Consider the following 14,963-nt stretch of genomic DNA (forward strand, 5'->3'; position numbering starts at 1 on the left):
AAGTTTTGCCCCTTTACCCCGGTTATTCAACTACAGTTGAATAACCTTGAACAATGCAGGTTTGAACTGCATGGATCCACTTACATGCAGGGTTTTTTGTTTTTTTTTTATAAATAAGATACAATATTGTAAATGTATTTTCTCTTCCTTGTGATTTGCTTAAAAACATTTTCCTTTCTCTAGCTTACTTTATTGTAGGAAAACAGTATATAATATACAAAATCTGTGTTAGTCAACTATTTATGTTATCGGTAAGGCTTCCAGTCAACCCTAGGCTATATTAGTAGTTGAGTTTTTAGGGAGGCAAAGTTATATGTGGATTTTTGACTGTGCAGGGGTCAGCACCCCAACCCCTGTATTATTCAAGGGTCAACTACATAATTTATTTTTCTTCTTTTACAACATTGGCTAGGACTCTTATAAATAGTGATAATCTTTTAAAGGGAATGCCTCTAACATTTTATCATTAAGTTTTTGTATGGAATAAACAGTGATTCATAGTACAGTTAGGTTTTAAAACTGTCAAAACTTAATTTGTTTTTATAAAAAAGAGAGTATTAGTGAGGATCATTTTTTAAAGTAAACATGGCTTTTTTACCTTTTTGTAGAAAAAGGAAAAAAAATGTACGAAATAAACTGGTGGTGTTAATTAAAACATAACTGAACAAATAGGTCTATATTTCATGGAATAAAGCCTTCTCCAGCAAAAAGCACGTTTCATGTTTCTACGCAATTTCTGCTCCTTCAGTGTTTTCTCTTGAAGTTTTAATATTCACACCTACCACTTTTTTCAAATGAAGTATACATTTTTCAATATACCCATCCTCTCCTAGAACACCATGAGGACCTTAACATATTTAAATGTTCATCTCAAGAAACCATCTTTCTTATTATTGCTTTACTTTGGAGAATTCTATCAATTTTTGGAATAAAAATTGTTCTGAGGTAACACATAGGCTAATGTGTTGAATTGACGTGTTTGCTGTTTTCTCTTCCTTCCCTCTGGGTTTACTTTCTTTTTTTGCTGTAGTACTTCCTTTAGCAAGGATAAGTAGGGCTTTCTTTGTCCAAACAAATCTTTCACTGCTAATGTTGAAGGAGAGTTTTGTTAGGTGATTAAATTATTCTGTTGATGTTTTGTCTCCTTAGTATTTTAAATGTATTGTGTCTTTGATATTTTTGCTTATGTAAGAGCTCTTATTGTTTATCCTTTGTAGGTAATCTGCATTTTCTATATTTTCTTCCAAAAGTTTTAAAGTTTTTCCTTTTTACACTTAAGTCTGAATTCACCCAGAATTAATTTGTATATGTGGTATGAGATAGGATTCTAATTTTCTTCAATTTCCATATGAATACCCAGTTCTCCCAGTACCATTTCTTTTAGTCCTTCTTTTCCCCCCTGAAATGACCTGCAGTGAAGCCTTTATTTTTAAGCAAGTTTCACATATGCATGGATTTTGTTATAGGCTCCGTGTTCTGATCCATTGTTTCTCTCAAACTCAGTTATTATACCTTTGTAATAAATATTGATATCTGGTTGAACAAACCTTCCAGGTTATTCTTGGTTCTTCTGATCATCTATATAAATTTTAGAATCAGATTATCAAGTTCTATAAATAAACTTTGGACTTTTGATTGGTATTAAATTTTATGTAGATAGCTCAATTTGAAAAGACTTAACATCTCCATAGTTTTGAGTTTTCTTAGTGATAGATGATCTCACCATCTTTTTTTTTTTGCCCATTCCCCCACTCCCTTCCCCTCCTGCAACCACCAGTTCTTTCTATTTATGAATCTGTTTCTGCTTTTTTGTTTGTTTGATTGTGGGTGTTTCTGCATTCCACATATAAGTGAAATCATATGGTATTTGTCTTTCTCTCTGACTTATTTCATTTCGCATAATACCCTCTAGGGCCCATTCCTGTGGTCACAAATGGCAAGATTTTATTCCTTTTTATGGTTGAATAATATTCCATTGTGTATGTATACCACATCTTTATCCCTTCCTCTATTGATGGACACTTAGGTTGCTTATATATCTTGGCTATTTTTTTAAATGCTACAATAAACTAGGAGTGCATATATCTTTTTAAGTTAGTGTTTCTGTTTTCTTTGGATAAATACTCAGTAGTGGAATTACTAGATCATATGGTGTTTCTACTTTTAATTTGTTGAGGAAACTCCATCCTGTTTTCCACAGGGCTGCATCAATTTGCATTCCCACCAACAGTGCATGAGGCTTCTTTTTCTCTACATTCTTGCCAACACTTGTTATTTCTTGTTTTTGATATTAGCCATTCTGACAGGTATAAGGTGATATCTCATTGTGGTTTTGACTTGCATTCCCCTGACGATGAGTGATATTGAACATCTTTTCATGTGTCTGTTGGCCATCTGTATGTCTTCTTTGGAAAAACGCCTATTTAGGTCCTCTGCCCATTTTTAATGAGATTATGTGGGGTTTTTTGATGTTGTGTGGTGTAAGTTCTTTATATATTTTGGATATTAACCCTTTATTGGGTATCTTCTCCCGTTCAGTAGGTTCCTTTTTGCTTCAGGGATGTGCAAAAGCTTTTAATTTTGTTGTAGTCCCATAGTTTATTTTTGCTTTTGTTTCCCTTGCCTGAGGAGACATATCCAAAAATATGTCCAGTGTCTAAGAGATTGCTGCCTATGTTTTCTTTTAGGAGTTTTATGGTTTCGTGTCTCACACTTAGGTCTTTAATCCATTTTGAATTTATTTTTGTGTATGGTGTAAGAAAGTAGTCCAGTTTCATACTTTTGCACGTAGCTGTCCAGTATTCCCAATTAATGAAAAGACTGTTTTTCCCTCATTGTATGTTATTAACTCCTTTGTCATAGATTGATGATCCATATAAGTGTGGGTTTGTTTCTGAGCTCTCTATCCTATTCAATGATCTATGTATCTATTTTTGTGCCAGTACCATACTGTTTTGATTACTTTGGCTTTGAGTATATCTTGAAATCTGAGATTGTGATACCTCCAGTTTTGTTGTTCTTTCTCAAGATTGTTTTGGCCATTTGGGGTCTTTTGTGGTTTCATACAAATTTTAAGATTATTTGTTCTAGTTCTGTAAAAAGTACTATTTGGATTTTGATAGAGATTACATTGACTCTGTAGATTGCTTTGGGTAGTATGGACTTTTTAATGATATTAATCCTTCCAAACCATGGACATGGGTATATCTTTCCATTTGTTTGTGTTGTCTTCAGTTTCTTTCATCAGTGTCTTCTATTTCTCAGAGTATAGGTCTTTCACCTCCTTGGGTAAAGTTATTCCTAGATATTTTATATTTTTTGATGCAATTATAAATGTGATTGTCTTCTTAATTTCTCTTTCTGCTACTTCATTATTAGTGTATAGAAATGCAATAGATTTCTGTATCTTAATTTTGTATCCTGCAAATTTACTAAGTTTATTTATTAGTTCTAATAGTTTTTTGGTGGAATCTTTAGGGTTTTCTATGCATAGTATCACATCATCTACAAAAATTGACAGTTTTACTTTTTCCTTAATCTATTTGGATTCCTTTTATTTCTTTTTCTTGGTTGACTGCTGTGGCTAGGACGTCTAGTACTATGCTGAATAAAAGTGAAAGTGGACATCCTTGTCTTCTTCCTGATCTTAGAGGAAAAGTTTTCATAATCTTGACCATTTTTAATTGTTTTTTATGTCTTTCAATAAAGTGTTATACTTTTATGCAGGTAGATCCTATACATTTTTCACTAGATGTATTCCTTTCTACTTATGATTTTTGTTCATATTATAGTTTCTTTATGAAAACAATAAGTGTTTTGATTGAGGTTGATGTATAGATTTGTAAAACCAATTTTATGCTGTCATTCAAACTATATAATTCAAACTATTTCTAAACTATATAATTTCTAACAAATTATCTGTAGATTATTTGGGGTTTTCTGTGAAGGTAATAACTGTTAAGGATGACATAAAGTTCTCTTTCTTCACTACACTGGGTAGGGCTTACTATACAGTGATGAATAGAAACTATAATAATAAGTATCCTTGTTTTGTTCTTGATTTTAAAGGGAATTTCCACTTTTTCCCATCAGGAATGAACTCTCTCTATGAATATACTTTTCAGATTTGGGATGCTCCCTTCCATACTAAATTTTCTAGTAGTTTTTATAGTGCTTGTGTATTAAATTTTATCAAACACATTTTTCTGTATGCGTTATTCTCGCTTATTTATTTTAAAAATATCTGTCAATACGGTGAATGACATTTAAAGATTTTGTAATGTAGAACCACCCTTGCATTTCTAGAATAATCCAACCTGGTCATAATTTATAATCATTTTTATATAAATATAGATTTGATTTGCTAAAATTTTCTTTAGGATATTTGAAAGTAACTTCATTTTATAGGTAGAATGGCCTGCAATTTTCTTTTCTCAAACTATCTTTCTTTAGTTTTGGTATCATGTTTACTGGACTCTTAGCATGAGCTGGGGAGAATCTTCCCCTCTTTCTTCTCTGGTAGAATTCTTGTAACTATCTGAATCATCTGGGCTTAGGGTTCTTTTTTGGTGGGAATACTTCTAAACTCTGTTTCAGTTTCTTTATTAATTATAAGATATCTCAGGCTTTCTGTTTTGTTTGTTTTGCTTGAGTCAGTTTTATTGAATTAATGTTTTTGTTAATAAATTTTTAAGATTTTCAAATTTATTGTATGTGTTGATAATGAAAATTCTGTTCCCATATTTTTCTTTTCTTCACAAAGATTATGTCCCCATTTTTATTTGTATTACTTTTTATGCCTTCTCTCTCTCTCTCTCTTTTTCTTGGTAATTCTATCTAGAGGATTTTCTATTTTTGAGTCTTTTCAAAAACGAGTATTTCGATTTGTGGCAATATTTTTTCTGTTTCTGGTTACTTTTAAGATGTTCCTTTGTCTTACTGATCTAAAGATACACTGAAATGTGATTAGGTCTAGATTCACTTCTAAATTTATACTGCTTAGAAACTGCAGTACCTTTTCAATCCAAGGACTTGTGAATTTCTTCAGTTTTGGGAAACTAACAGCTTGAGCTCTTGGAATATACCTTCACCATTCCTTGAATTATCTTCTGGAATTCCTGTTAGACATATTTTTAGAGTCTTTTGATTTATTTTCCTTGCTTCCTAACCACTCTTTCATATTTTGTATCACTTTATCTTTTTTGTTATGTTCCTGTTGAGTTCTTCAGTAACGTCTTTATTCTGTATAGAATGAGTTGTTTCCATTGAGTTTTAAGAGTTAATTCAGATCATTCTTTTTCATGTCTATCTGTTCTTGTTTTATTTCTTTGTTTCAGATTTCTTGTTCTGATCGACATTGATCTCATTTCTTCCTCTGAAGATTATAAATATTTTTTTTTAAAGTCTTCTTTGGACACTGTTCTGTTTTCTTTTCTTTTTTTTTTTTTTTGAGAGAATCCATGTACTGACCATCAATTTTGTTGTCTTTCATACCTTTTTTGAGTTTATATTGCTCACTTCCCATGCATGGTGGTCTTTCCCTTCCACTCAGTATTGTACTTGGGTTGCCTCCACCCTGCATTTTGAAGGCTCCCAAACCAGAGCCAGGTCCTTCCTCGAGGATTCGTGTGCTGTTTGGCTCAGGTCATAGGCTGCATTTATGTACTCCTGCCTCTCCAGGCATGAGCTCCACATGAGCCATAGCCATCAGCAGCAGCTTTTCTCACCCTGCTTTTCATGGTAGTAGAGCTTAGCCAAGGTTCAAGCAAGAAACTTGTCTCTGACCTCCGTCTCAGATAAATAAGTGCATTTAAACTATATATTGCCACAGGATCCAAATTCCTAGCTACCTGTTTCTGCTTCTCCAGGTCCAGCAGATCTTTGGGTTCATTCTTGCTTATCTTCTTGCATTTCTTTTCCTTTTCTAATCTTGAAATTATGTGATTTCCAGTTCACCTCTTGAACCAGAAATGTCTGGATCTGACCTATAACCAGGGTCAAGTTGGCTCCCCCTTCACACAATGACATTTAGTTTGTGTGTCCTATGTAATTATGCATTCATATTTCAAAGATTCCATGAGGCCACAAGCTCTTCTTTAGAAATGGTGGTCTTTTCTGAGCCATGTTTTCAAGGATTTCCTTTCTCATAACCTATGATTCAGATGTTTAACATGAAAACAGCACATCCACTGTGCTAGCTGGAGGAGCTACTTTTCAATCTAGCTCTGCTTTTTACTGGGTTGGTAGTCCTTGGGAAGTATTTTGCTACATTTCACCTTTATTTTCTAATCTGGAACTTTGTAGGAATGTTAGGAAAATTAAACAGCATGTTATCCATGAAAGCACTGTAAAAGTATTAAAGATGGAAATGTGTAGCTATGTGTCTCATGTATATTGAAAACATTGGAAATATATCCAACTCAAAATATCCATCTGTGTAGTTGAGTTTTATTTCAGGAAGCCATTCTTTGATATATTCATTCAACCAATATTTACTGAGCAGCTGCTATGTACCAGGCTCTGAGCTAGGTACAATTAGGTGATAGGGCCCGGTATGGTTAGATCTCCCACATGTTTTAATTTTCTTCTAATGGGGAGACATCTCGTTTGTCTAAATATACAATTGTATTGTTAATAACAGGCAGAAACAGATTGTGAGGAAAATGGGGAAGCTGAGATAGAGACTAAAAACTCTTAGTCACTTTGGCACATCTGCTCTTTACACTGGTGTTTTCTTGGTTTAAGTGATGACGTACTTAAATGACTGGGCCAAGTCAACAGATTAGATATTTTAAAGCCTTTATTTTCACAAAAATTAGCTATCTGGCACAGTATGACTTTGTATTTCTGTATAGCGAGTGCAAAAATACAATCTCTTCTTCTCTCTGTATTTAGTTTTGACTGTCAACCTATGCTTATGCTCCTCTCCTGGATTCTATTCTCTTGCAGGAGATAGACCCCTTTCAGAGAAAAGGAAGGGGTTAGATCCTTGTTAGTTCTGTTCTCTGTGGGTCCTTAACTCTGACCTTCATAGGACCACAGTTGACACAGATGAAAGGAGCTGTGGCCCAGATAGCCAAGCAATCTTGCAGCCATACTGACTATCCTATAGTGCAGAAAGAACGAGAAATTAACTGAGCCAGGCATTTTATGGCTTTGATTTAGTGCTTGCATATTATATAGGTAACCGTAAGGGTTGATGCTAAATGTTACTGTGATCAAGGCTTGGAAAATCCCGCCCAGTGATTGTTCAGCCCCCGAAATGAGGAACCAACCATTCTTCCCTTAAGCAGTTGATGACATTCTTGTAATTTTATGATTTTCTTTTCCTTAAGCCTTCTCCTTCCAAATGTATTTTTCCCCCCTTTTCCTTTTTAGCCTGCATCTACCTTTCCCAGACTGCTTCTTGCAAAGGAGTGCTTGTTTCCAACTAGGCTGCCTTTCCTTGGGATTAAGTGTCCATAGGCAAAGCTGAGCCGTGCCTGCCTGCTGGGCCGCCATGGGGATCTGAGTGGGCAGGGAAAGGGGCAGGGCAAAGGCCAGAGGGCGGGAGGGAGAGTGAGCCTCTACCTGTCCTTGACAGATGGCCTCAGCCTGGTTGCTTTGTTTCTCATCACCTCAGCCCCTTTGAAGGGTTGGGTCAGGCCTCATGAGCAGTCTTGACCGTGACAGCAACCACTTCGTTGCCACCCTGGGCCACTGCTTGCGTGTGCTGGGCAGCAGAGGAAGGAAGCAGTTAAGAAGTCAGGGTGCTTAGCAGTGTTCTAAGTTTAGCCCTCCAAGGAAGTCTTTCAGACAGTCTGGCTTCCCCTTTTTGCTGTGAAAAATACACAGGTGTACAGCAATAAACACAGCTTTAATGCCCCAGGCTTACAGAATGATGCTATTTGCTGAACATTTACTAAGCTCTAGTCACTGTTCTGAACATTTTACATCTACTAACTCTCCTAATTCTGAGGAAAATCCCAGGGTTTCGATTCTGTTATTGCCTTCATCTTACACATGGGTGGGGTGGGGGGGAGAAGCCTGGAGTGTAAATCCTTCCCTCAACAGCTAGTAAATGGACACAAACCCAAACAATTGGGTTCTCTACTATTTTAAAAAATAAATAAATAAATAAATAAATAAATAAATAAATAAATGTCATGGTTTCTATTGTCTGTTGTTTCTATTGAAACGAAGTCATTGTTTCAACTTGTTGGCGCTACTAGATTATTTCTTGAGAAAGTCATATTCCCAGTATCTCCCTTTTGTGTAAAAAATAATCTTTCCAATGAATGGGAGGGATTGTTACTGCTAGAAAGAAAGGAAAAAAAAAATTAATGACAAATCTCATCACCTCGAAGTAAATTGCTATCTTCACTGGGGATTCCCAATTATTAACACTTTTTTTTTCTTTTTTATCAGCAAACCTTGAAGAAAAAATGGGTGGAGTTCAGATCGCTGCAGTTACAGGAACAGCGTCTGCTTCATGGTAAATGTGATTTCCTGTTCAGAAACCGCAGTAACATTCATCTTTTTGGTATTTCTGCCTCTAAGTTGTTGTAAGATTATCATCATTATAGAAAAAATTGTCTAGCATGGATCAAGAATACTAGTGTGTGTTTTTGGCATGACCTTTGGAGTGACCTTTGTTTTCGGAGGGTGAGTAGGTCAGTCATATCCCCTCCTTCATATATATACCACATATACACATGAAAACATGCACACACTCCCATGTGTGCACACACTCGTATGTGTGCACACACTTACAAGAGGCACCTGGAGATTTTAGGAGAGCAGTAAGAATGATAGATAGCTTGATTTTCCTACCACTACAGTAGATGAATTCAATTTCTGAGAACGTTTGTGGCTCAAGGGTTGTGTAGTTCTCAGAAATTATTGAGGCTGGAATGGGAGCATGTTTCTTGGGTAGAGATCCTATCATTTGTTCATATTATACAAGTTATGTGAATGCAGAGAAATGCCTCTTCATGGCCTGCAAACCTAAGACAGAAATACCAATGATCGTTCTAACAATAAATGCATGGCTCTTGCTGTTGTGTGAATTCTGAAGGGAATGGTTGAGTTTAAAATTTGTTGATTTGGGGGCACCTGGGTCGATCAGTCAGTTGAGTATCCAACTCTTGATCTTGGCTCAGGTCTTGATCTCAGGTCTCAGGTCATGAGTTCGAGCCCCATGTCAAGCTCCATGCTGGGTACGGAGCCTGCTTAAAAAAATAAAATAAAAATTTGTTGATCTGACATTTGCTACGTGACTGGTGTAGCCTGAGGAATGAACTTGTTTGTACAAATAATTCACTGAAACCACTAGCTATGTGGGTGTGAAATGTAGGTTATACCTTCTTAACACTGAGCTAAAGTCTCTATTTATAACCTAGAATGTTTGTTTCAAGTAATAATTTATTTACAGGAAAAAAAGATACATTTAATTCATAATTAAGCACTAATGTATGGCTTAGAGGTTTGTGTTTAATTTCTGTTTTTTTTAAATGAAACTTCTATATAAGTTACTTCTCTTTTGTATATTTTTAAATTAATATGCTGAAAAATTCTTAGTAGATTTTTGAGGGGTCTGAAGTTTCCTAGCCAGACAAAGGTATAAAATCCAGGCACTCCTGGATTTCTGTAGACTTGAGGGTGTTTGGGAAAACTTTTCCCCCATTTCTGGAACATTCTGGAGTGGAGATGGGGTTTGGCCTAATATGTATAGGCGGTCCTGGGGTTCTATAGGAATAGCTTGTAGAGACAAGGTCTTTAGTTCAAGATTAAGGGGAATGACTCTTCATTAAAGCCATTGTTGTACCCATTTTTTTGAGAGATTGAAGGAGTTCTGTAGTTTACTTTTCCTAGACGCAGAATAAATATACAGGGCATGAGATTCTTAATTGCTTTCCAATCAAAGGAATTCATCAACTCGTTGCCAGATGAAATAAGTAGGTTTTATTAGTAAAAAGGAAAGCATTTTGACTAGTCAGTGCAGAGCTGGCCGAATTTAACCTTGCAGATTAAGTGAAAAATCTGTCTCTTTTTGTATTGCTATTCAAGGACAAAGGAGAGCAACAGTAGAGAAATAATCAGCACAAAGTAAAACCATTTCTGAGTGTGCAATGTTCTATTACTTTTCCTGAAGCAGAGTCACCTTCTAAACTGTCGTTCTCAGACTGGTATAACAAATAATCCCCTTCCTTTTAGTAGCATACCAGCCAGCTCAGATAGTACACAAGCACGTGGGGTAGGGACAGGATGTTGGTGTGCGATTAAAATTTGAGTTTGGAGAGCCCAGATATAGGTTATGAAAGGTTGATGAAAAAATTCAGCTAAGCAGATAAAACTCAACTTCCACAAATGAATTGTTATTTATTTGAGGACAGGGCTGTTTTCTGGGTATGGTACCATTCCAGAACATTTAAGTATTAAAGTATTCTAGGAAGAAGCATGGAATATTGAGGCTGGAAGATATCCTCTCTGTTTTAAACACCTTTGAATTCTCTATAATCAGTCTACGGGTGCAAGTTATATAACTGTGTTTCCCATACACTTCGAGTGATGTTATAATAATTTTATAATTATTTAAAAAATACAGTAACTGAAAATCAGAGGAACTTAATGGAGTAAGACGGCATTTTCTCAAGTATATTCTTTATTTTTTTTCCCAAGTATATAGTTTAGAATGCAATTTCTGTGAGCACGTTAATAAAAGGTTGCAGGGTCACTTCCGTTTAAGAAATGATACGTTTGGAGATTGACGAGTCACACCGGCATACTCTCAGAGGAGTTGACTGTTCTTATGTGAAGAATCTATTTACATTTATTTGATTTAACATGACTATTTGTGACCGTGGAACAGTTTTACATGGAAGCCAGCCCATGAACAATGGTTTGGGAAACACCACTCTAAGCTTTTATCAAATGACCTCATAAAGAGTCACTTATTCATACGGGCGAAGCTCAGTGAAAAATATTCTTCACCTTTACTCTTTCTTTCCTGCACTGTTTAAAGAGAAATTTTGGTGTGTTTGCTTGTAGGGAGTGATGCTCATATCCATTCCATAGTGGACTTTGTTTTCTGCCTTCCAGGTGACATAGGTAACTGCCCAAGTTTGGAAAACATGGACATAGATGAGTCGGTTTTGTTTGGAACTCTGCCGGGGCCAGGCCCAGCCCTCCTGGACCGGAATCGCCTATCCAGTGAGAGCAGCTGTCTGAGCTCCATGACGATGGACAGCGAGGACGGCTACCACACATGTGTGTCTGAGGACTCCAGCAGGGGAGGCTTCAGTCGACAGACGAGCACAGATGATGAGTGCTTTGTCCCCAAGGATGGGGACGATTTCCTGAAGAGGTCTTCTTCGAGGAGGAACCGGAGTGTTAGTACGGCCAGCAGCGGGTCCATGTCCCCCTTGTGGGAGGGCAACTTCTCAAACATGTTTGGGACCCTGCCCCGGAAAAGCAGAAGGGGAAGTGTCCGGAAACAGCTCTTAAAATTCATCCCTGGCCTTCACCGTGCAGTGGAAGAGGAAGAGAGTCGCTTTTGATGGGTTGTCCTGACCTTTCTTATTTCGTAAATATCTCTAGACCTGTTTAGACTAACTCCACCCAGCCTGGTGGGAAATTGCACATGGATTGCAAAACTGAAACCCCATACCATGACGATAGTGACCTTTATTTAAATTTTTGTATCATAAGGTTTTCTTCTTAAGTCATTTTGTGTAACCAGAAAAGTGCAGGGGATAAACAGAAAGTAGGGGAACTAGGTAATAAGTTGGATAAGATGACAAATTAAGCACATTCCTGCTTATCCTAATGCTGCCTGTGAAGACAAGGGTAATATTTATTTTCTAGATTGCGTGAAAATTGAGAACTTTTCAGTCAAGTGTAAATAAAAGAGTGATGGAATATAATTATTTGGGATACCTTCCGTAGGTTCATTGGTAGGTCATAAAACTTTGCTTAAGATCGGTAGCCTCCAGGGAGGCTTAATAATAGGTCATTTTGAATGTTTCTGTTTACATCTGTGAAGGATTACAAACAAAGAGGATCATCAGTTATTTTTCACATCCACAGCAACAATAAAGCAGGAAGTATGAGATACAATAAAGCAGGAAGTATAAGATTCAATATGAGGGTTTGGGGTCCATGGGAACATGTTGTCTAAGATGGGTGCTGAGCAAGATTATGATAAGGGCTTTTTAATAGACAGCCTAAACAAAGTGGGTGAGAATGTCATTCTTACTCAATTCAATTTTTGTTCTGCCTAAACATTGATGGCAAGTCTAGAATTCTCAAGATCCTGCATACAGCTTTGTAAATTTTTTTTTGGAGCAGATGTCTGAAATTTGAAAAATTAGAGCCAGGGAAAGGATTTTCCTCCTGTAGATTTTTTCACATTACTGCTCACTTTATGTTATATATTCCCAACAGTTATTGCCTCAGCACTCTTTTGCCTGTTGGTTATGTTGGTACCACATTACTTCTAGCCTTTCAATCACATTTTTATTCAGTACCCATTCAAGCCCATGATTTCTCTGTTCTGGTGATATAGCTGCTCATGACCTATATTCTAGAGTAGATAATGCAGACAATGTAGTAAATAGTCCTTACTGATTTAAAGCTGTGTGTGTGTGTGTGTGTGTGTGTGTGTGTGTGTGTTTGGGAGAAATACAGACATTTGATAGGTGACTTTGAGTGTAACCACATTTAAATAAATTGAGTAAAGAATGAGTCATTTTGAGAAAAAAAAAAGGGGAGAGTAAGGAAGCTTGTAGGGTAAGAAATGAATATTAAAATAAAATATAAAAAGATTGCTAATTGCTACCTGCTTTCTATTAATTATTTCAACTCCAAATTATCCAGTGTGCTCAGCTTTGGAATCATTCATATGAAAAGCAGGGTGAGGTGTTTTGAAGGAACAATAACAATGCTGTCTACCATTTACTGAATACCTAGCAGGTTAAAGATGCTTCCCGTTGATCCTGAAACAACCCTGTTAGGTGGGTGTTAGCCATACGTAAGGAGCAGGAGTTTGGAGATGTTCCCACGGCCAGTGGCATGGCTGAAATTGGAAACCAGTTCTTTCCAACTCTGGCCTAGTCTCAGTCTCTCTAGATATTGTTTACTCTTTCGCGGGTTCTGTGTGGTCATCCCTACAGGACTTCCTCCCATCCCCCACCCCCCACCCTTCATGGAATACTTAAAACACACAATTGTAGATACTGCATGGATAAAAATTGTCTTTGGTTAATAAGAGAACAAACAGACATTTAGAATGACTCTTTCTCTTGCCCCCCACAAGCAAGTTTTCAAATATAGGCACATTAATAACTACATGATTAACAATACATTTATTTTCAACAAAGCCTTGCAAGTCCAAGTTGTGATTGGACTAACACTGCTTATTTCCCATCTTAGACTAGAATTATCATGTTAAAAATCTGCTTCCGTGAACGCAAAATATCTTGTTAATCCCATCTTGCCAAATCCAGGGGAAAGAAATAATCACATTTATTTGAGGAAAGATGACTTTAAATTCTTCTACAACATGATCAGGGTTTCAAAAACTTCCACAAGTCATCTGGGAAAGCAGATTATAGGTCATTTGCTTTTCTCATGGCTTGAAGTGTTAAATATAGTGTAATTCTTCCTCCTTACAGTAAATATCAAACCCAAAAAGGTGCAGGGAAGGGACAGAGCAAGTTTCACTGTAGTCTGAGGTAAGAAGCATTAGAGTCAAGAGTTCGAGATGTTCTGGAAAAAAAGAAAAGCAGTTTTTAACCAAAGTACAGGAAGGAAGGGTATGTCATGTTTTGTGTGTTCACAAGTTGTAAGAAAACTAGTTATTGTTTAGTGGAAATGTGGGTAAATTTCTCACAGCACAGCTTTTCAGACTATCTGACCTCAGTGGGAGTTGAGAAGATTTCATTTCTCTAATCTTCTGGGGCACAATGACTCACTTTGATGTAACTTACTGGGAAATGAATTGAAAAGTGAAGTGTTTTGTTTTTTGCTTACTCCCAAATTGTCAAATATGTGATATTGGTGGATTTCATTAATTGACAATTGGCTGTGAAAATGCACTTTTGTACATGGCATCGATAAACCAAATTCGAATCAAGCATATTGAGAATTACTCTGTCCTGTGGCTGAAGGAACACCACCCACCATGTCCAACAGGTTGGTGCTCTACTTCTTGAAATGATCTTTTATTCGTCACTTTCTACTTTGCAGTACTTTTATATCTTAGTTGCATGTACAAACAGTATTAAAAATCCTAGTTTGAACTGAAAAAATCAAACTTGGGTACAGTTCGTGTGTACTGATCATATAGTATAAGTATTTATGGATGTATATAATCTAAGTATAGTAAATAATACATAACAACTATATTGAACCCTTCAGATCACAAGATTATTGGTACTTTATATCCATTTCTTTACAGAAATATGGGCAATAAAAAAAGTTGATACCTTTCTGAAATAAAGAATGCTATTTTTCAGTGTCAGATCTCTCTTCTCTCCCTTTCTCTCCCTCTGCCCCATCTCTCTATCTCTCAGTCTCTATCTCTTTACCTACTTACCTTAAATGAAATGATAGTTTTCAAGGCAGATTTTTAAAAAAATCTGAGGCGATATCTTGATACCTACTCTTTGAGGTTTTTATTTTTTTTTATTTTTAAAATTTAATTTAATTTTATTATGTTAGTCAAAAAGGCATGGCCTATTTAATTGAGGCTTTGCACTTGCATTAGTTTTCTGATGCTTAACAAATTACTATATACTTAGAGGTTTAAAACACATTTATTACCTCAAAGTTTCTATGGGTGAGGTGTCTGGGCAAATCTTAGCTGGGTCTGCTCAGGGACTCATGAGGCTGCAGTCAAGGCATCACCCAGCATTGAACTCTCCCCTGGAGGCTTGCCTGGGGAACGATACACTACCAAGCTCCCTCAGGTTGTGATCAGAGTC

The 14,963-nt window shown here is 36.4% G+C and overlaps 1 protein-coding gene across 2 annotated transcripts in view; it reads left to right on the forward strand.

The window, feature by feature from the left end:
• Nucleotides 1–14,494, forward strand: part of CYTIP (cytohesin 1 interacting protein) — a 31,163-nt gene extending 16,669 nt beyond the window's left edge. For both annotated transcript variants that reach the window (XM_032410144.1, XM_032410148.1), the window contains 2 exons: nucleotides 8,407–8,473; nucleotides 11,080–14,494. In XM_032410144.1, coding sequence (XP_032266035.1) covers nucleotides 8,407–8,473; nucleotides 11,080–11,537 — 525 coding nt within the window. In that variant the 3' untranslated portion in view covers nucleotides 11,538–14,494. The remainder of the gene's footprint in view (nucleotides 1–8,406; nucleotides 8,474–11,079) is intronic.
• The last annotated feature ends 469 nt before the right edge of the window (nucleotides 14,495–14,963 follow it).

The sequence above is a fragment of the Phoca vitulina genome, unplaced genomic scaffold, assembly GCF_004348235.1.
Source record: "Phoca vitulina isolate PV1807 unplaced genomic scaffold, GSC_HSeal_1.0 scaffold1, whole genome shotgun sequence".
In the NCBI taxonomy this organism is placed as follows: Eukaryota; Metazoa; Chordata; class Mammalia; order Carnivora; family Phocidae; genus Phoca; species Phoca vitulina.